Raw genomic sequence first — 20,317 nt, forward strand, 5'->3', positions numbered from 1 at the left:
GTTTGGAGGAAGAAGAATACTGAGTTGCATGCCAAGAACACCATACCTACTGTGAAGCATGGGGGTGGAAACATCATGCTTTGGGGCTGTTTTTCTGCTAAGGGGACAGGACGACTGATTCGTGTTAAGGAAAGAATGAATGGGGCCATGTATCGTGAGATTTGGAGCCAAAACCTCTTTCCATCAGTGAGAGCTTTGAATGGTTGACCAAATACTTATTTTCCACCATTATTTACAAATAAATTATGTGAATTCCTGGATTTTTTTTTTCACATTCTGTCTCTCACAGTTGAAGTGTACCTATGATGAAAATGACAGACCTCTGTCATCATTTTAAGTGGGAGAACTTGCACAATCGGTGGCTGACTAAATACTTTTTTCGCCCCACTGTATTCACACACAGCTCCTTTAAAAGTCTTTGGAATGACTCCACCGTGTTTTGGATATGGCCGCTAGGCTGGCCGGTGGAACAATTGGACAGAAGTTTGTTGACGGATAAAATGACATGTGAGGTCACGTTTCTCCTGGTGGGCGGGGGGGGATTTTGAAATGAGTAGACCTGTAGAGTTGGGGTGGGAGGGGGGGAGCAGAATAGCGCACTGTAGTGTAGAAAAAAAGTGTTTTTTTTTCCTTAGGTGATTTTTATCAGAGGAGCTTCTAGCGTCATTTTAAAAAAACAAAGTAGAGTGGTTTGTATAACAACAAGTCACTGAGGCATAAAACTGTGAGGAAGTGAGGGGCGGGGACGTCCTGTGACAACAACCCAGCCAGTGGGGTGCAGGACAACCGTGTGTGTGTGTGTGTGTGTGTGTGTGTGTGTGTGTGTGAGGGCGGAAATAACGTCCTCTGTTGTCTCTTTCGGCCCAGTTGAGGGTGTCTGGAAAGATAAAAAAAAAAAAGAAGGCATAAAGCAGTGTTTTTCAAACTTTTCTGAGCCAAGGCACATTTTTTTCATTGAAAAAATCCCGAGGAAAACCACCAGCAAAAAGCATTAAAAAAATGAAACTCAGCGGCCGATATTGGCAGTAAAAAGTTGTCGTCATAATAGTTGGATAGGAATTCAAACCGTAACCAATAGGGGTGTGGGGGAAAAAATTGATTCGAATACGAATCGCGATTCAGAATCGATTCTCTTTTTTTTTTTTTAAATAGATTTTTTATTTATTATTTTTTATTTATTTTATCAATCCAACAATTCACAGCATTACCATAACATTGCAATCCCATTCCAAAACCAAACCTGACCCAGCAACACTCAGAACTGCAATAAACAGAGCAATTGAGAGGAGACACAAACACGACACAGAACGAAACAAAAGTAGTGAAACAAAAATGAATATTATCAACAACAGTATCAATATTAGTTATAATTTCAGCAAAGCAGTGATTAAAAATCCCTCATTGACATTATCATTAGACATTTATAAAAATAAAAATAAAAGAACAATAGTGTCACAGTGGCTTACACTTGCATCGCATCTCATAAGCTTGACAACACACTGTGTCCAATGTTTTCACAAAGATAAAATAAGTCATATTTTTGGTTCGTTTAATAGTTAAAACAAATTTACATTATTGCAATCAGTTGATAAAACATTGTCCTTTACAATTATAAAAGCTTTTTTTTTAAATCTACTACCTGCTAGCATGTCAGCAGACTGGGGTAGATCCTGCTGAAATCCTATGTATTGAATGAATACAGAATCGTTTTGAATCGGAAGAATACCGTTTTTGAATCGGGAATCGCGTTGAATCGAAAAAAATCGATATATAATCAAATCGCGAACCCAAGAATCGATATTGAATCGAATCGTGGGACACCCAAAGATTCGCAGCCCTGGTAACCAAGCATTCTACTATAGCTCTCGTCTCAAAGTAGGTGTACTGTCACCCTGTAGCAGTTTCATGTCATTCTTTGAACGCTATTCCCCACACATGCTTTGTTTTCGCAATCAAGGCTATTTAAGTTGTGCCGACGCTATCCTTCTTCGTGTTGATTGTCATGTCATGTACGGATGTACTTTGTGGACGCCGTCTGCTCCACACACTGTAAGTCTTTGCTGTGGTCCAGCATTCTGTTTTTTTTTTACCGTATTTTTCGCAGTTTTTTCATACTTATACTCAGGAGCGACTTATGTGTGAAATTATTAACACAATACTGTAAAATATCAAATAATATTATTCAGCTCATTCACCTAAGAGACAAGAAGTATAAGATTTCATCGGATTTATAGATTAGGAGTGACAGATTGTTTGGTAAACGTATAGCATGTTCTATATGTTATAGTTATTTGAATGACTGTTACAATAATATGTTACGTTAACATACCAGGTACCTTCTCAGTTGGTTATTTATGCCTCATATAACGTACACTTATTCAGACTGTTGTTCACTATTCCTTATTTATTTTAAATTGCCTTTCAAATGTCTATTCTTGGTGTTGGGTTTTATTAAATACATTTCCCCCAAAAATGCGACTTATGTATGTTTTTTCCCTTCTTTATTATGCATTTTCGACAGGTGCGACTTATACTCAGAAAAATACTGTACTTTGCAGCCAGTTCATTTTTAGTTTCGTTTTGCATAGCCATCCCTTAGCTTCAATGCCTTTTCTAAACGGCACCCGCATTTTGTTTATTTTTGGTTCAAGTGTTAGATACCTTTTTACCTGCACGCTGCCTCCCGCATATTGTGATCACGTTTGCAGTAACCTACCACATACACTATTTGATTTCCTATTATGCAGCTCATTTTTATTTGAGCGTTACTGAAATATCTTGTGTGACATCATGCACAAAAGTGCACATTTATTTGTTTTAAACTATTGTAGTGGTATTCTGCACAAAAAGTGCACTTTAATTTAGTGTTGTTTTGATATGTCATCTTAGTGACATCATGCACAAAAGTGCACTATTAGCTTGTTTTAAAATGTCTCTGACAATCTTGCACTTTCTGTTTTGGAAATGACATGAATGTTTGTGCCACTGCTTAATAACTGTTTTGGTCAATTGACTTAGTTGTGATTTCCCTCTCTGCATAAAAGCTTAAAATGAGCATATATTAATGCAGTATGAAGAAGAATGTTTCAATGTAGACACATGGAATCATTATACTGCTGTGTTTATATGCATCAAGTGTTCATTTAAGGCTAAGGCAAAATATAGAGATATATATGGTGTATCGTGACATGGCCTAAAAATATTGAGATATTATAAAAAAGGCCATATCGCCCAGCCCTACCCAGGTTTTTCCACTCATAGTAATGGTGTAAAGGACAATGCTTGTAGTTTTGATGTGTGTTTTTTTCTCTCAGGGACTCAGGCCAATGACTAAAACTTCAGTTTGGTCCTGGTTAAGCTGTAAAAAGTGATCTGCCACCCTAGATTTAATACCTAAAATACCATTAAAAAGAATATAAACTGGTCTTCTGTCTTCAGGACTTTTAACTTCAGCTGACTTCAATCACATATATAGACAAACAATTTAAAAGCAGACCTATGATGAATTTCATCTTTGACTTATAAAATGGTAAAAAGTTGGACAGTCCTGTTAAAAAATGTCAAAGCGTGAAATCATAATTGATGCTTTTTGGATTGGGCTTGCAAACAGTTCTTGGTGTTTCTGTCAACAGGGCTTTGGAGTCCGGCTATGTTGTGACATCACCAACGTTCTTATTTGGACATTTAGTGAAGGGCTCAGCCATGGAGGGGGGATCGAAGTGTGTGCAGGTGTACCTAATGTCGTGACCAGTGAATCTATGTAATGTTTATAAAATTCATTTTTGACCGTGTATGGGGGGGAAAAAAAACACCCCACTCCTCCCAAAATGAAATTAAACAATGGATGTCCGCTAACTTTTTGCAACTCAACGCCAAAAAAACGGAAATGCTGATTATCGGTCCTGCTAGACACCGAACTCTATTTAATAATACAACTCTAACATTTGACAACCAAACAATTAAACAAGGCGACACGGTAAAGAATCTGGGTATTATCTTCGACCCAACTCTCTCCTTTGAGGCACACATTAAAAGCGTTACTAAAACGGCCTTCTTTCATCTCCGTAACATCGCTAAAATTCGCTCCATTCTGTCCACTAAAGACGCTGAGATCATTATCCATGCGTTTGTTACGTCTCGTCTCGATTACTGTAACGTATTATTTTCGGGTCTCCCCATGTCTAGCATTAAAAGATTACAGTTGGTACAAAATGCGGCTGCTAGACTTTTGACAAGAACAAGAAAGTTTGATCACATTACGCCTGTACTGGCTCACCTGCACTGGCTTCCTGTGCACTTAAGATGTGACTTTAAGGTTTTACTACTTACGTATAAAATACTACACGGTCTAGCTCCATCCTATCTTGCCGATTGTATTGTACCATATGTCCCGGCAAGAAATCTGCGTTCAAAGGACTCCGGCTTGTTAGTGATTCCCAAAGCCCCAAAAAAGTCTGCGGGCTATAGAGCGTTTTCCGTTCGGGCTCCAGTACTCTGGAATGCCCTCCCGGTAACAGTTCGAGATGCCACCTCAGTAGAAGCATTTAAGTCTCACCTTAAAACTCATTTGTATACTGTAGCCTTTAAATAGACTCCCTTTTTAGACCAGTTGATCTGCTGTTTCTTTTCTTTTTCTTCTATGTCCCACTCTCCCCTGTGGAAGGGGTCCAGTCCGATCCGGTGGCCATGTACTGCTCGCCTGTGTATCGGCTGGGGACATCTCTGCGCTGCTGATCCGCCTCCGCTTGGGATGGTTTCCTGCTGGCTCCGCTGTGAACGGGACTCTCGCTGCTGTGTTGGATCCGCTTTGGACTGGACTCTCGCGACTGTGTTGGATCCATTGTGGATTGAACTTTCACAGTATCATGTTGGACCCACTCGACATCCATTGCTTTCCTCCTCTCTAAGGTTCTCATAGTCATCATTGTCACCGACGTCCCACTGGGTCATTATTGTCACCGATGTTCCACTGGGTGTGAGTTTTCCTTGCCCTTATGTGGGCCTACCGAGGATGTCGTGGTGGTTTGTGCAGCCCTTTGAGACACTAGTGATTTAGGGCTATATAAGTAAACATTGATTGATTGATGATTGAAAGTATCTTAATGAATGGTAATGTGTGTTTTTTTTTTTTTTTCCCAAGATGGCGCTGCTGTAGTGGCTGCTGTAGGCAGGAGCTCTGTGCTCTTGTATCATCCTTTTGTGTTTCCCTCTTGTTTTCATGTCTTATTATATTTTTTTGCCTTTTGGTCCGGGACCCTTTGGGACTGTGTGACAAGGGGTGGCACTTTCGTGACCTCTGTGGTGCTTTTTTTGTGGACTTTTGGATCTGCCTCCCGGGAGCCTTTTGGCCATGGAGACCAGCTGCTGGGTCTCTGCCACACCGGAGTCTCTTTGGAGGGACTGGAGGAGATGCGGATGAGGGGACAGGACTGTGGAGCTGGCACTGAGCGCTGGGACGGAGAGGCTTCGCGGAATCGGACACCTCAGTCTCCTTGGACGTATCCTCGCTCATCCATGCGGACTGGACACTGGCCGAGAGTGGAGTCGGCTGTCTTGGTTGCTTTGTTGGGTCTGCTCCTGTCTCTGGCCATTCTCCCTCCACCCCTGCGGCGTGTTTCTTTTACTTTTTATTCATAGCTGTATGTAGAAGTGTCTGGTTGTATCTGCTGCTTTAATGTCTTTAATGTCCTCTGTGTTCTTTGATGTTTGGTGTTTCCCTCTTACACACATGTAAGAGGGATGTGTACTATGGCTATGAGTTGTTGTTTTTTTCCCTTGGCCTCAGTCTGCACCCCCTCTCCAGGGCCCAGGCTATGACCGATTTTTTTATTTTATTTTAATCTTCTATTTTTTTCTCCCCCCCCCCTTGTTTACCTGTATCTCATCTTTTTTTGTAAGGGGCGCTGGAAGCCGGCAGACCCGTCAGCGATCCTGTTCTGTCTCCCTGTAATGTTTGTCTGATCTTGAATGGGATTGTGCTGAAAATTGTAATTTTCCTGAAGGAATGAATCAAGTACTATCTAATCTAATCTAATTGATTTTATGAGAATGCACTATGTTTAAATAAATCGTACCTGCTGTTTTTTTCCCCAGACATGGTCGAAAACAAACCTCAGAAACATTATATAGATTCACCCGGCCACAACATTAAGTAAACCTGTACACTCTCCAATAGAGTGCTGCATAGGGATTATATTCGTTGAGCCCATTATCGAATCCTCTTATCGAACAGATTCCTCATCGAATTTCTTATCGAATCCAGGAGAAGTCGGCTTTTATTGTTGTGCTAGATTGCTATGCTAATGGACAACGAGACTGACTTTGAAAATGAGGACAGGGAATCTTATGTGTTTGATGGAGAACTTGCCCAGCTGTTCACTTCGGACACAGAAAATGCGGACTTTGATGGATTTATGGATGAGGATTGATCAAAAAAAATAATGTGAGTACATTGATAAGTACGACCCAACTCAGCTTTGCTTCTTCTGCCTTTTTAAAATGAATGCTGGCGTATGTTCTAAGATTGCGTATGTTTAACCATGCCTGCAACCAAAAATATGCCGTGCCTTATTTGTGCGTTAGATACTGACATAGCACCCGTAAAAAATATGGTATAGTGCAGGGGTGTCAAACTCAAATACAGAGTGGGCCCAAATTTAAAACTGAACAAAGTCGCGGGCCAAGGTTGAACAAATGAACCTTTTAATAGGGACCCAAACAAGTTTTGCATTGAATATTGAACAAGCAAGGCCTATATAACTTTAAAGTCCATCCATCCATTTCCTACCGCTTATTCCCTTTCGGGGTCGCGGGGGGCGCTGGCGCCTATCTCAGCTACAATCGGGCGGAAGGCGGGGTACACCCTGGACAAGTCGCCACCTCATCGCAGGGCCATATATCGCAGGGCCACTTTAAAGTGACATGCAAAATCAAGTTTCCAATAATAATAATAATAATAAAATATCAATGGTATAATAAAAAAAAAATTGAAATAAAAATTCAATGCCTCTTTTGTATTTGCGGCCTTCTGAGGTAATGATCAAAATAACTTTTTCAACAGGCTAATAATACATTTGAAAATAAAATAAGGAATGTATCAAACATTCAAGCCTTGAAGTGGCAAGAGAAAGTGCATGGGGGGTTGAGGTGGGCGGGGTGTATATTGTTGCGCCCCAGAAGAGTTAGTGCTGCAAGGGCTTATGGTTATTTGTTCTGTTGTGTTTATCTTGTGTTTCGGATGTTCTCCTGAAATGTGTTTGTCATTCTTGTTTGGTGTGGGTTCACAGTGTGGCGCATATTTGTAACAGTGTTAAAAGTTGTTTATACGGCCACCCTCGGCTGTTGACCAAGTATGCCTTGCATTTACTTGTGTTTGTGTGTAAAAGCCGCGTATATTATGTGACTGGGCCGGCACGCTGTTGGTATGGAGGAAAAGCGGACGTGGACGACAGGTTGTGGAGGACGCTAAAGGCAGTGCCTTTAAGGCCCGCCCCCAATATTGTTGTCCGGGTGGAAATCGGGAGATATTGGGGAAAATGGATGGTTCGGGAGATTTTTAGGAGGGGCACTGAACTTCGGGAGTCTCCCGGGAAAATGGGGAGGGTTGGCAAGTATGAGAATTTGCGGTGTTACAGCGGGGGGGGGGGTGTATAATACCGGCGGGCCAGCTCAAATGTTAAATTGATATTGCCTCAAGGGCCAAAGGAAATTACACGGCGGGCCAAATTTGGCCCACGGGCCAGAGTTTGACGCCCATGGTAGAGTGGCTTCGATAACGGGAACCGGTTCTCAAAAAGGGATTTGAATCCATGGAATCGGTTCTTTTCTTATCAAACAATCGGGAGAACCGGTTTCGAACATCATCCCTAGTGCTGCATAAAAAAAAAAAAGCAGCATTTATGTCACTGCATATTGCACGAGTGGGAAGCGACTGGAATGAGAATCAGCACCTCCAAGTCCAAGGTTCTCACCTGGAAAAGAGTGGAGTGCCATCTACTGGTTGGGCAGGAGTTCAAGTACCTCAAAGTCTTGTTCACGATTGAGGGAAGAGTGGATCGTGAGATCGACAGGCGGATCGGTGTAGCGTCTGCAGTGATGTGGACCCTGTATTGATCTGTTGTAGTGAAGAAGGAGCTGAGCCGGAAGGCAAAGCTCTCACTTTACTGCTCGATCTACGTTCCCATCCTCGCCTATGGTCATGAGCTTTGGGTCATGACCAAAAGGATAAGATCACGGGTACAAGCGGCGGAAAAGAGTTTCCTTCTTCGGGTGGCGGGTCTCTCCCTTAGAGATAGGGTGAGAAGCTCTGTCATTCGTGAGGAACTCAAAAGTAAAGCCGCTGCTCCTCCACATCGAGAGGAGCCAGATGAGGTGGTTCGGGCATCCCCGGGGGTGTTTTTAGGGCATGTCCGACTGGTAGAAGGCCAAGGGGAAGACCCAGGACACGTTGGGAAGACTATGTCTCCTGGCTGGTATATATATCCGTTCGGCCACCGTGTTCAACGGAGAAGTCTGATTTACACAATTTGCAGGCAGCATACTCCTTCCCCTTCGAGCTGTCCTGGATGAACTGAGATTATTTTTTCCAATCATTTTGGAACTTGCAGGCGTACTTCTTCTTACTCGTCGTCGCCATGTCTCTTCTTCGTTCTTCTGCTTCGTCTGTATTATGTTTTTGGACATTACTACCTGCCGTAGTTTCGAAGCAATGCATGATGTTGTGTGTCAGTGTATTAAAGGGGAACATTATCATCAAACCTATGTAAGCGTCAATATATAGCTTGATTTTGCAAAAAAAGACCATGTATTTTTTTAACCGATTTCCGAACTCTAAATGGGTGAATTTTGGCAAATTAAACGCCTTTCTGTTTATCGGTCTTTTAGCGATGACGTCAGAACGTGACGTCACCGAGGTAACACACCCGCCATATTCATTTTCACATTACAAACACCGGGTCTCAGCTCTGTTATTTTCCGTTTTTTCGACTATTTTTTGGAACCTTGGAGACATCATGCCTCGTCGGTGTGTTGTCGGAGGTGTAACAACACTAACAGGGAGGGATTCAAGTTGCACCACTGGCAAGAAATCTGCCGCCAGACCCCCATTGAATGTGCCAGAGTGTCTGCACATTTTACCGGCGATGCTAAGACAGACATGGCACAGAGATGTATGGATAACATGCAGGTGCATTTGCAACGATTAAGTCAACGAAATCACAAAGGTGAGTTTTGTTGATGTTGTTGACTTATGTGCTAATCAAACATATTTGGTCACGGCATGACTGCCAGCTAATCGATGCTAACATGCTACGCTAATCGATGCTAACATGCTATTTATGCTAGCTGTATGTACATTTGAAACTAGATACCCACATTTAATGCGAAACAAACACTTACCAATCGACGGATTTAAGTTGCTCCAGTCTCACAAGATGCGAAAGTCCTGATCGTTTGGTCCGCACATTTTACCGGCGATGCTAATAAGGCAGCCATGCTATGGGCCACTTCATTAGGTACACCCACGCTATGGCCAAATAGCGTCAATAGCTATTCGCTCAATAGCTTCAATTTCTTCTTCAATTTCGTTTTCGCTATCTGCCTCCATACTCCGACCATCTGTTTCAACACATGCGTAATCTGTTGAATCGCTTAAGCCGCTGACATCCGAGTCTGAATCCGAGCTAATGTCGCTATATCTTGCTGTGGTAACCGCCATGTTGTTTGTATTGGCAGCACTGTATGACGTCACAGGGAAATGGATAGTGGTTTCGAAGATAGCGAAAATAGGGAACTTTAAAGCTTTATTTAGGGATATTCCGGGACCGGTAAAATTTGGAAAAAAAATTCAAAAAGTACAACAACATCCTGTTCGCTCTTTATCTCCTCCCTCTAGGAGATATTTTTAAGAAACATGGAATGTTTTATCACTTTTATGCAGATGACTGCCAAATTTATATGCCGATTTCAAAAAGCCACGGCCCCCTGACACCCCTTCTTAACTGTCTATGCGACGTCAAGGCTTGGTTAGCCCAGAATTTTTTAATAATGAATGAGGGAAAAGCAGAAATTTTAGTTTTTGGTCCGGACCTCACTGACTTGGGACCATTGCAAAATTATGTGCGTCCCAAAGTCACCAGCCTTGGCGTCACTATGGACAGCGATTTTAAACTAGACAAACAAGTCAATGGCGTTTTAAAATCGTGTTTTTATCACCTTCGTCTTTTAGTAAAGGTTAAACCGTTTTTATCTTTTAACCTTTTTGAACAAGTCGTGCATGCTTTTATTTCAAGTGGCCTGGACTACTGCACTGCACTTTATGCTGGCATTAGCCAAAAAGCTCTCTCCCGGTTGCAGTTAGTCCAGAACGCGGCAGCACGACTTTTAACAGGGGCCAGGAAACGCCAGCATATAACCCCAATTCTTCAGAGTTTGCACTGGCTCCCTGTTCATTTTAGAATTGATTTTAAAACATTGCTGTTTGTTTTTAAATCTTTACATGGACTGGCACCTCAATATATCTCGGACCTCATCCAAATTTACATCCCTGCGCGCGCTCTGAGGTCCGAAAGCCAGCTCCAGCTCGTGGTGCCCAAGACCAAACTTAAGACCAGGGGAGACAGGGCCTTCTCTGTGGTCGGCCCTAAGCTCTGGAACACTCTGCCCCTCCATGTTAGAACTGCTTCCACAGTGGAGTGTTTTAAGTCTCGTCTTAAGACCCACTTTTATTCTTTGGCTTTTAACACTACGTGAGTTGTGTGGTCCTCTGTCCTCTGTTGTCTCTCTGTTTTTTATACACTTTTATTTTTATTTTACTGTTTTAATTGATTTTACCCTTTAAAATAGTTTTTAATCATATTTGTTTTTACATTGTTTTTATTGGTTTTATTTTTATTCATTTTTTGTTTTATTCAGTCATTGGTGGAGCTTAATATTGTTTTTAACATGGCTGTGCAGCACTTTGGAAACGTTATTGTTGTTTAAATGTGCTATATAAATAAAGTGGATTGGATTGGATTGAACAAGCCACTGGGAACTGATTTTTATTGTTTTTAACCCTTTTGAAATTGTGACAATGTTCCCCTTTAACGTGCCGGCTGGAATGAACACACGCCGAGAAATAGCTCTGTGCCTACCTACTTTATGGGTTACAGATAAACCTATGGATAACTGAGACATATATAATGGTCTCCTTTTCAGGTGAGAGAGGACGCTAGAGGTAGTGCCTAAAGGCACGCCCCCAATATTGTTGTCCGGGTGGAAATCGGGAGAAATTTAGGAGACTGAGAGTTTTTCGGGAGGGGCACTGAAATTCGGGAGTCTCCCAGGAAAATCGGGAGGGTTGGCAAGTATGTCTCGCTGTGACGTCACAAGTTTGTACGCAGAAAGCCGAACCCCGCAGGCATTGGCATCAAAATGACTGAACATAATTGATTTGACGCTTTGGCTTTGTTTTAACACAGCTATTTCACATTGGAACAACATGAATAAGTCCGAAAAGACGAAAGTCCTCATAGGTCCATTTGAAATATTTGCAGCTGATTTCTAATTGTTCAAATAAAATTCAGCATCTCATACCCAGCAGTGTTGTCAGACAAAGATCTTGGCGAGTGCGTCGGCGCCGGCGCTGGCGATGAAGGGCTGCGAGCAGTGAAAGGCCACGTCGTGTATGGCCTCGTCGTGCTTCTTCCTGTGGGCGGTGAGCTCTTGCACGCACGTCCTGTTGTCCAGCATCCACAGGCGCACCGAGCAGTCGTGGCCTGCAGGAATTTAATTAATCAGTAATCACAACACAAACTATTCCTTTACTAAATTGGTTTTGTAGACAAGAGGGCTGCTGAGTAACTAAATGTCCTATAATATGTAATGCTGGTTAATAATGTCATACAATGCAAACATGCTCCTAGGGGCCGTGAGTGAGATTAGTAATGCTTGCATTATGTCATCTTTGTATTGATTACTTTTTCTGCCTTATCTTGTATTTTCTATTATTAGTATCATCATCTTAATAATATGTTTTTCCATCCATCCATCCATTTTCTACCGCCCATTCCCTTTCGGGGTCGCGGGGGGCGCTTGCGCCTATCTCAGCTACAATCGGGCGGAAGGCGGGGTACACCCTGGACAAGTCGCCACCTCATCGCAGGGCCAACACAGATAGACAGACAACATTCACACTCACATTCACACACTAGGGCCAATTTAGTGTTGCCAATCAACCTATCCCCAGGTGCATGTCTTTGGAGGTGGGAGGAAGCCGGAGTACCCGGAGGGAACCCACGCATTCACGGGGAGAACATGCAAACTCCACACAGAAAGATCCCGAGCCTGGATTTGAACCCAGGACTACAGGAACTTCGTATTGTGAGGCAGACGCACTAACCCCTCTCCCACCGTTTTGTTGGAGAAAATTTGCAATGCCATCCATCCATCCATTTTCTACCGCTTGTCTCTTTTGGTATCACAGGGGGGGTCGCTGGAGCCTATCTCAGCTGCATTCGGGCGTAAGGCGGGGTAGTACACCCTGGACAAGTCACCACCTCATCACAGGGCCAACACAGATAGACAGACAACATTCACACACTAGGGCCAATTTAGTGTTGCCAATCAACCTATCGCCAGGTGCATGTCTTTGGAAGTGGGAGGAAGCCAGAGAACCTGGAGAGAACCCACGCAGTCACGGGGAGAACATGCAAACTCCACACAGAAAAATCTCGAGCCCGGGATTGAACTCAGGACTACTCAGAACCTTCATATTGCATCCATCCATCCATTTTCTACCGCTTATTCCTTTTCTGGATCGCGGGGGGCGCTGGCGCCTATCTCAGCTACAATCGGGCGGAAGGCGGGGTACACCCTGGACAAGTCGCCACCTCATCGCAGACCTTCATATTGTGAAGCTAAAATATTTTATTGTGGTAGAGCAGGGGTCACCAACACGGTCGCCAATAAAGACCACATGAGTTACCCGCAAGCCTGTTCTAAAAATAGCACAACCCCTTAGTCCTGGGTCTAAAATTTTATTTTATTCTGGTTTTTTTTTAAATCACACTTATTTGTATGTATATATTTTACATATTTTTTGGACTATGAGTCGCAGTATTTTTCACAGTGTGACCTGGGGATGCGACTTATACTCAGGAGCGACTTATACTCTGAAAAATACGGTATTGATTTTCATATTACAATTACAACAGTAGTGAATAGCCATTATGTGTGAAATTATTAACACATTACCATTAAATATCAAATAATATTATTCATCTCATTCACGTAAGAGACTAGAAGTATAAGATTTCATGGGATTTATAGATTAGGAGTGACAGATTGTTTGGTAAACATATAGCATGTTCTATATGTTATAGTTATTTGAATGACTCTTACCATAATATGTTAGGTTAACATACCAGGCACCTTCTCAGTTGGTTATTTATGCCTCATATAACGTACACTTATTCAGCCTGTTGTTCACTATCCTTTATTTATTTATTGCCTTTCAAATGTCTATTCTTGGTGTTGGGTTTTATCAAATAAATTTCCCCAAAAAATGCGACTTATACTCCAGTGCGACTTATATATGATTTTTTCTTCTTTATTATGCATTTTCTTTATTATACTCCGGAGCGACTTATACTCCGAAAAATATGGTATTTATTTTTATTTATTATCACAATACCATATTACAATTACAACAGTAGTGAATATCCATTTAAGAATGGTGGTAAGTGAAAGGGTCCCCCAGATAAGCTAGAACGGGGGTCTGCAACCCGCGGCTCTTTAGCGCCGCCCTAGTGGCTCTCTGGAGCTTTTTCAAAAATATATGAAAAATGGAAAAAGATGAGGGGGAAAAAAACATTTTTGTTTTAATATGGTTTCTTTAGGAGGAAAAACATGATACAAACATCCCTAATTGCTATAAAGCTCACTGTTTGTATCAAAACATGCTTCACTGATTCGAGTATTTGGCGAGCACCGTTTTGTCCCACTAATTTTGGCGGTCCTTGAACTCACCGTAGTTTGTTTACATCAGGGGTGCCCATTACGTCGATCGCGAGCTACCAGTCGACCGCGGGGGGTGTGTCAGTCGATCTCGAGCCAGGCTTTTAAAAAAATAGACCTAAAAATTAGTGATCATCAATCTTCACCAAGACGTCACTTAAATGACATTCACGGTACCGGAGGGTCTTGTGAGATGACGCTGGCTGCTGCAAGATCATTATTATGAAAATATGACCGAGAGGAAGGCGAGAAACACTTTTTATTTCAACAGACTCTCGCGCCGTACCTTCCGTCAAAACTCTAAAGGCCGACTGCACATTTCCTATCTTCACAATAAAAGCCCTGCTTCATGCTGCCTGCGCTAACTAAATACAGAGTCTCGGAAAACTGGCGTGCACAAGCGATCCCTCAGAAAGCTGGCGTGCACATCACTTGTGCACGCCAGCTTTCCGAGACTCTAATTTTGTTAGCGCAGGGAGCATGTAGCAGGGCTTTTATTGTGAAGGTAGGAAATGTGCAGTCGGCCTTTAGAGTTTTGACGGAAGGGACGGCGCGAAAGTCTGTTGAAATAAAAAGTGTTTCTCGCCTTCCTCTCTGTCATTTTTTCATAATAATGAACTGGCAGCAGCCAGCGTCATCTCACAAGACCCTCGGGTGCCGTGAATGTCAATCAAGCAAGCTACGGAATTTGCCGCCAATGTTTTTCTTGTAAAGTGTATGGAAGCTGGATGAATTAGATGCCAAAAACAACCACTTTCATGTGGTATTGTACAGAAAGGACAACTTTTTTTCTCCTCCATTTGAAAATGTGGGCGTTATCATCATTACTGTCTGATTCCAATCAATGCAAGTCATCAGAATCAGGTAATACACCAACTTATATTCTTGTCTTCGTGAAAGAAAGACATCTATATGTGTTACACATGCTTGTATTATCATTAAACACATTTAACTTGTTTACAAAAATGTCTCTTTCATAAATAAATAAATATAAATGATATATATAAATGAGGTAGATCCCCTCGAGTTGGTCAATTGAAAAGTAGCTCGCCTGCAGAAAAAGTGTGGGCACCCCTGGTTTACATGTACAAGTTTCTCCGACTTTCGAAGACCTGTTTTATGCCACTTCTTTTTCTGTCTTATTTTGTCCACCAAACTTTTAACCTTGTGCATGAATGCACAAAGGTGAGTTTTGTTGATGTTATTGACTTGTGTGGAGTGCTAATCGGACGTATGTGGTCACTGCATGACTGCAAGCTAATCGATGCTAGCATGCTAATTAGGCTAGCTGTTTGTACATAAAGCATCATTAAGCCTCATTTGCAGCTATATTTGAGCTCATTTAGTTTCCTTTAAGTCCACATAATTCAATTTATATCTCATGACACACTATCTGTACGTGATATGGCTTTTATTTTTTTGCGGCTCCAGACGGATTTGTTTCTGTATTTTTGGTCCAATATGGCTCTTTCAACATTTTGGGTTGCCGAGCACCCTGAGCTAAAAGAAGCTTTTAGCAGGGGTCCAGAGGTCAGTATGTGCATTGAATGCTGAAACATGGTGGCAAACACAAAAACGCGATATGACAAACACAAAATAGGACTACAAAAGCAAGCATACACATACATACATACATTCATTCAACCCCGCATGAGGAATTAGAGATAGGTGGTTAATAGGTATGATTTCAGTTTCTTTTTGAAATTGGAGAATTAACACAGCATCCTGAGGCTCTCATCAAGCCAGTTCCAGATCTTTGGTCCCCTGCATACAATACTTCGAGCGGTGCAAGCCAGTAGACGACGTTTACCTGATATCAGGTCAAAGTAAGGAGTGTTATGGGCATGCTCGGGACGATAAATAGGAACCAAGCTACAGAGCCTGAGATTCATCCTGTGGATGACTTGATAGGTTAGACAAGCATTGTGATAAATATTGAACTCTGTTGGTCTTAAGAGATGATAATTATGGAATAGATGACGAGTTGGGGGCACTAAACTTGGACCATGACAGGGCCCGTATGATTTTCTTTTGCATGGATTCTAATTTGTGAAGTTTGCCGCCCGGAAAAGGGTGGAGTGCCATCTCCGGGTTGGGGAGGAGACCCTGCCCCAAGTGGAGGAGTTCTAGTACCTAGGAGTCTTGTTCACGAGTGAGGGAAGAGTGGATTGTGAGATCGACAGGCGGATCGGTGCGGCGTCTTCAGTAATGCGGACGTTGTACCGATCCGTTGTGGTGAAGAAGGAGCTGAGCCGGAAGGCAAAGCTCTCAATTTACCGGTCGATCTACGTTCCCATCCTCACCTATGGTCATGAGCTTTGGGTCATGACCGAAAGGATAAGATCACGGGTACAAGCGGCCGAAATGAGTTTTCCTCCGCCGTGTGGCGGGGCTCTCCCTTAGAGATAGGGTGAGAAGCTCTGCCATCCGGGAGGAACTCAAAGTAAAGCCGCTGATCCTCCACATCGAGAGGAGCCAGATGAGGTGGTTCGGGCATCTGGTCAGGATGCCACCCGAACGCCTCCCTAGGGAGGTGTTTAGGGCACGTCCAACCGGTAGGAGGCCACGGGGAAGACCCAGGACACGTTGGGAAGACTATGTCTCCCGGCTGGCCTGGGAACGCCTCGGGATCCCCCGGGAAGAGCTACACGAAGTGGCTGGGGAGAGGGAAGTCTGGGTTTCCCTGCTTAGGCTGTTGCCCCCGCGACCCGACCTCGGATAAGCGGAAGATGATGGATGGATGGATGGATGCTAGGGATGGTGTTACACCAGATTGATTGAAACTTTTATTAGTAGATTGCATTCCGTACAATTGACCACTAAATGGTAACACCCGAATAAGTTTTTCAACTTGTTTAAGTCGGGGTCCACGTTAATCAATTCATGGTAATGACATTACAGTAGTTTAGATGTGGTTTAAAGAGAGTTTTGTATAAAGTAAGTAGAGCATAAAGAGGAAGATAATGACAAAGGTGAAAGAACAGGCCAACATATTTGGATCATTTTTTTTAACAGATGGCTAATGTGAAATTTGAAATTGAGGTATTCGTCAAAGATGACCCCCAGGAATTTTGTGGAATATACTCTCTGTATTTTCCTGGCCATTGATGTTGATAAATTTTAGTCTGTTTTTTGTTAGAACGAAATGAAATTAAATTTGTTTAATTAACATTAAGTGAGAGCTTATTACATTTCAACCAGGAATCCACTTTCACAAGCTTTGAATTGAAGTGAAATTATATTTATATAGCGCTTTTCTCTAGTGACTCAAAGCGCTTTACATAGTGAAACCCAATACCTAAGTTACATTTAACCAGTGTGGGTGGTACTGGGAGCAGGAGGGTAAAGTGTGATTCCCAAAGCCCAAAAAAAGTCTGCGGGCTATAGAGCGTTTTCATTTCGGGCTCCAGTACTCTGGAATGCCCTCCCGGTAACAGTTCGAGATGCCACCTCAGTAGAAGCATTTAAGTCTCACCTTAAAACTCATTTGTATACTCTAGCCTTTAAATAGACTCCCTTTTTAGACCAGTTGATCTGCCGTTTCTTTTCTTTTTCTTCTATGTCCCACTCTCCTTTGTGGAGGGGGTCCGGTCCGATCCGGTGGCCATGTACTGCTTGCCTGTGTATCGGCTGGGGACATCTCTGCGCTGCTGATCCGCCTCCGCTTGGGATGGTTTCCTGCTGGCTCCGCTGTGAACGGGACTCTCGCTGCTGTGTTGGATCCGCTTTGGACTGGACTCTCGCGACTGTGTTGGATCCATTGTGGATTGAACTTTCACAGTATCATGTTAGACCCGCTCGACATCCATTGCTTTCCTCCTCTCCAAGGTTCTCATAGTCATTATTGTCACCGACGTCCCACTGGGTGTGAGTTTTCCTTGCCCTTATGTGGGCCTACCGAGGATGTCGTGGTGGTTTGTGCAGCCTTTTGAGACACTAGTGATTTAGGGCTATATAAGTAAACATTGATTGATTGATTGAGTGTTTTGCCCAATGACACAACGGCAGTGACTAGGATGGCGAAAGCGGGAATCGAACCTGCATCCCTCAAGTTGCTGGCACGGCCGCTCTACCAACAGTTTCTTGTAGATCGAGTAGGCTCCTGTGTCAGGTCAACAAATTTCTATAGTCAGGAAAATATTATTTCACGAAAAGTTTTCGGAGGAGTTTATAAAATCATTTATATATGAAAAGGAGAGGCCCCAAGATGGATCCCTGGGGAACCCCATCATTTAGTAGGTTTTCGTATGAGTCAGTAGCTTTGAGGTAGTTCTCAGTTTCATAGAGGTTGGTGACCCCTGCAATAAGCATGTTTTGTTTCTGGGTAAAGTGTAAAATAACTGTAAACGCACATAAAACATTTTTTCAGTGATGAACAACTGTGTGAAAGCAAATTTTAACTCTAATTATGAATGCAGCAATGTACAGAGAGGTCCTGGATGAAAACCAAATCTGATGGAGCTTGGGTTGGGTAAAAATGCCCAAAGATAGGTGTGGCAAGCTTGTGGCATTGTATTCAAAACAACTAGAGGCTGTAATTGCTGCCAAAGATGGATCAGAAAAGTATTGAGCAAAGGCTGTGAATACTTAAATACATGACTTTTTATTTATTTATTACTCACTGTAATAGATCTGCAAAATACAAAAAAAAAAAAAAAAATGTCACAATGTCATTATGGGGTATTGTGTGTAGAAGTTTGAGTATTCCATTTTGGAAAAAGTGGAGTGCTGTAAAAACTTTCCAGATGCACTACACTGCAAAAACTGAAATCTATGTAAGATTCCATCCATTTTCTACCGCTTATTCCCTTTTGGGGTGGCGGGGGGCGCTGGTGCCTATCTCAGCTACAATCGGGCGGAAGGCAGGGTACACCCTGGACAAGTCGCCACCTCATCGCAGGGCCAACACAGATAGACAGACAACATTCACACACTAGGGCCAATTTAGTGTTGCCAATCAACCTATCCCCAGGTGCATGTCTTTGGAAGTGGGAGGAAGCCGGAGTACCCGGAGGGAACCCACGCAGTCACGGGGAGAACATGCAAACTCCACACAGGAAGATCCCGAGCCTGGATTTGAACCCAGGACTGCAGGAACTTCGTATTGTGAGGCAGACGCACTAACCCCTCTGCCACCGTGAAGCCCTAAATATCTCAAATAAGGGTGATATTTGCTTATTTTCTGTCTGATAAGAATTTTTCTCACAAGGCAGATTTTATGTTAGTCTTTTACTTGTTTTAAGTGTTTTGGTCCTAAATGATCTCAGTAAGATATTACAACGTGTAGCTGAGATTTGATGACCTATATTGAGTAAAACATGCGTAAAACTAGAATATCAACTGTTGCAAAGTTGTGTCATCAACACTCACATGTATAAAACTAATTTTTTAAAAGTAATAATTTCTTATTTCAAGCATGAAAAAAAAAAAATCATGATTTTGACACAATTCCATCCATCCATCCATCATCTTCCGCTTATCCGAGGTCGGGTCGCGGGGGCAGCAGCCTAAGCAGGGAAGCCCAGACTTCCCTCTCCCCAGCCACTTCGTCTAGCTCTTCCCGGGGGATCCCGAGGCGTTCCCAGGCCAGCCGGGAGACATAGTCTTTCCAACGTGTCCTGGGTCTTCCCCGTGGCCTCCTACCAGCTGGACGTGCCCTAAACACATCCCTAGGGAGGCGTTCGGGTGGCATCCTGACCAGATGCCCGAACCACCTCATCTGGCTCCTCTCGATGTGAAGGAGCAGCGGCTTTACTTTGAGTTCCTCCCAGATGGCAGAGCTTCTCACCCTATCTCTAAGGGAGAGACCCGCCACACGGCGGAGGAAACTCATTTCGGCCGCTTGTACCCGTGATCTTATCCTTTCGGTCATGACCCAAAGCTCATGACCATAGGTGAGGATGGGAACGTAGATCGACCGGTAATTTGAGAGCTTTGCCTTCCGGCTCAGCTCCTTCTTCACCACAACGGATCGATACAACGTCCGCATTACTGAAGACGCCGCACCGATCCGCCTGTCGATCTCACGATCCACTCTTCCCTCACTCGTGAACAAGACTCCTAGGTACTCGAACTCCTCCACTTGGGGCAGGGTCTCCTCCCCAACCCGGAGATGGCACTCCACCCTTTTCCGGGCGAGAACCATGGACTCGGACTTGGAGGTGCTGATTCTCATTCCGGTCGCTTCACATTTTGACACAATTGTGTCTCGTAATTAAAACAACTGTTTTATTCTCGATGAAACAAGAGAAAAGATGTACTCATCGAGTAGTACAATTGGCACAGTACAGCAAATGGACAGTTAATATTTAAACATTTAACA

General features: G+C 43.0%; 1 protein-coding gene across 1 annotated transcript in view; it reads right to left on the reverse strand.

Moving 5' to 3' along the window:
* Positions 1-346: 346 nt before the first annotated feature.
* Positions 347-20,317, reverse strand: part of strn4 (striatin, calmodulin binding protein 4) — a 108,799-nt gene continuing 88,828 nt past the window's right edge. Inside the window, exons 17-18 of the mRNA XM_061878615.1 lie at positions 11,575-11,756; positions 347-877 (exon numbers count right to left, since the gene is read on the reverse strand). Of these exons, the coding sequence (XP_061734599.1) occupies positions 11,587-11,756 (170 nt within the window). The 3' untranslated portion in view covers positions 347-877; positions 11,575-11,586. The remainder of the gene's footprint in view (positions 878-11,574; positions 11,757-20,317) is intronic.

The sequence above is a fragment of the Nerophis ophidion genome, linkage group LG18 (assembly GCF_033978795.1).
Source record: "Nerophis ophidion isolate RoL-2023_Sa linkage group LG18, RoL_Noph_v1.0, whole genome shotgun sequence".
Taxonomy (NCBI): domain Eukaryota; kingdom Metazoa; phylum Chordata; class Actinopteri; order Syngnathiformes; family Syngnathidae; genus Nerophis; species Nerophis ophidion.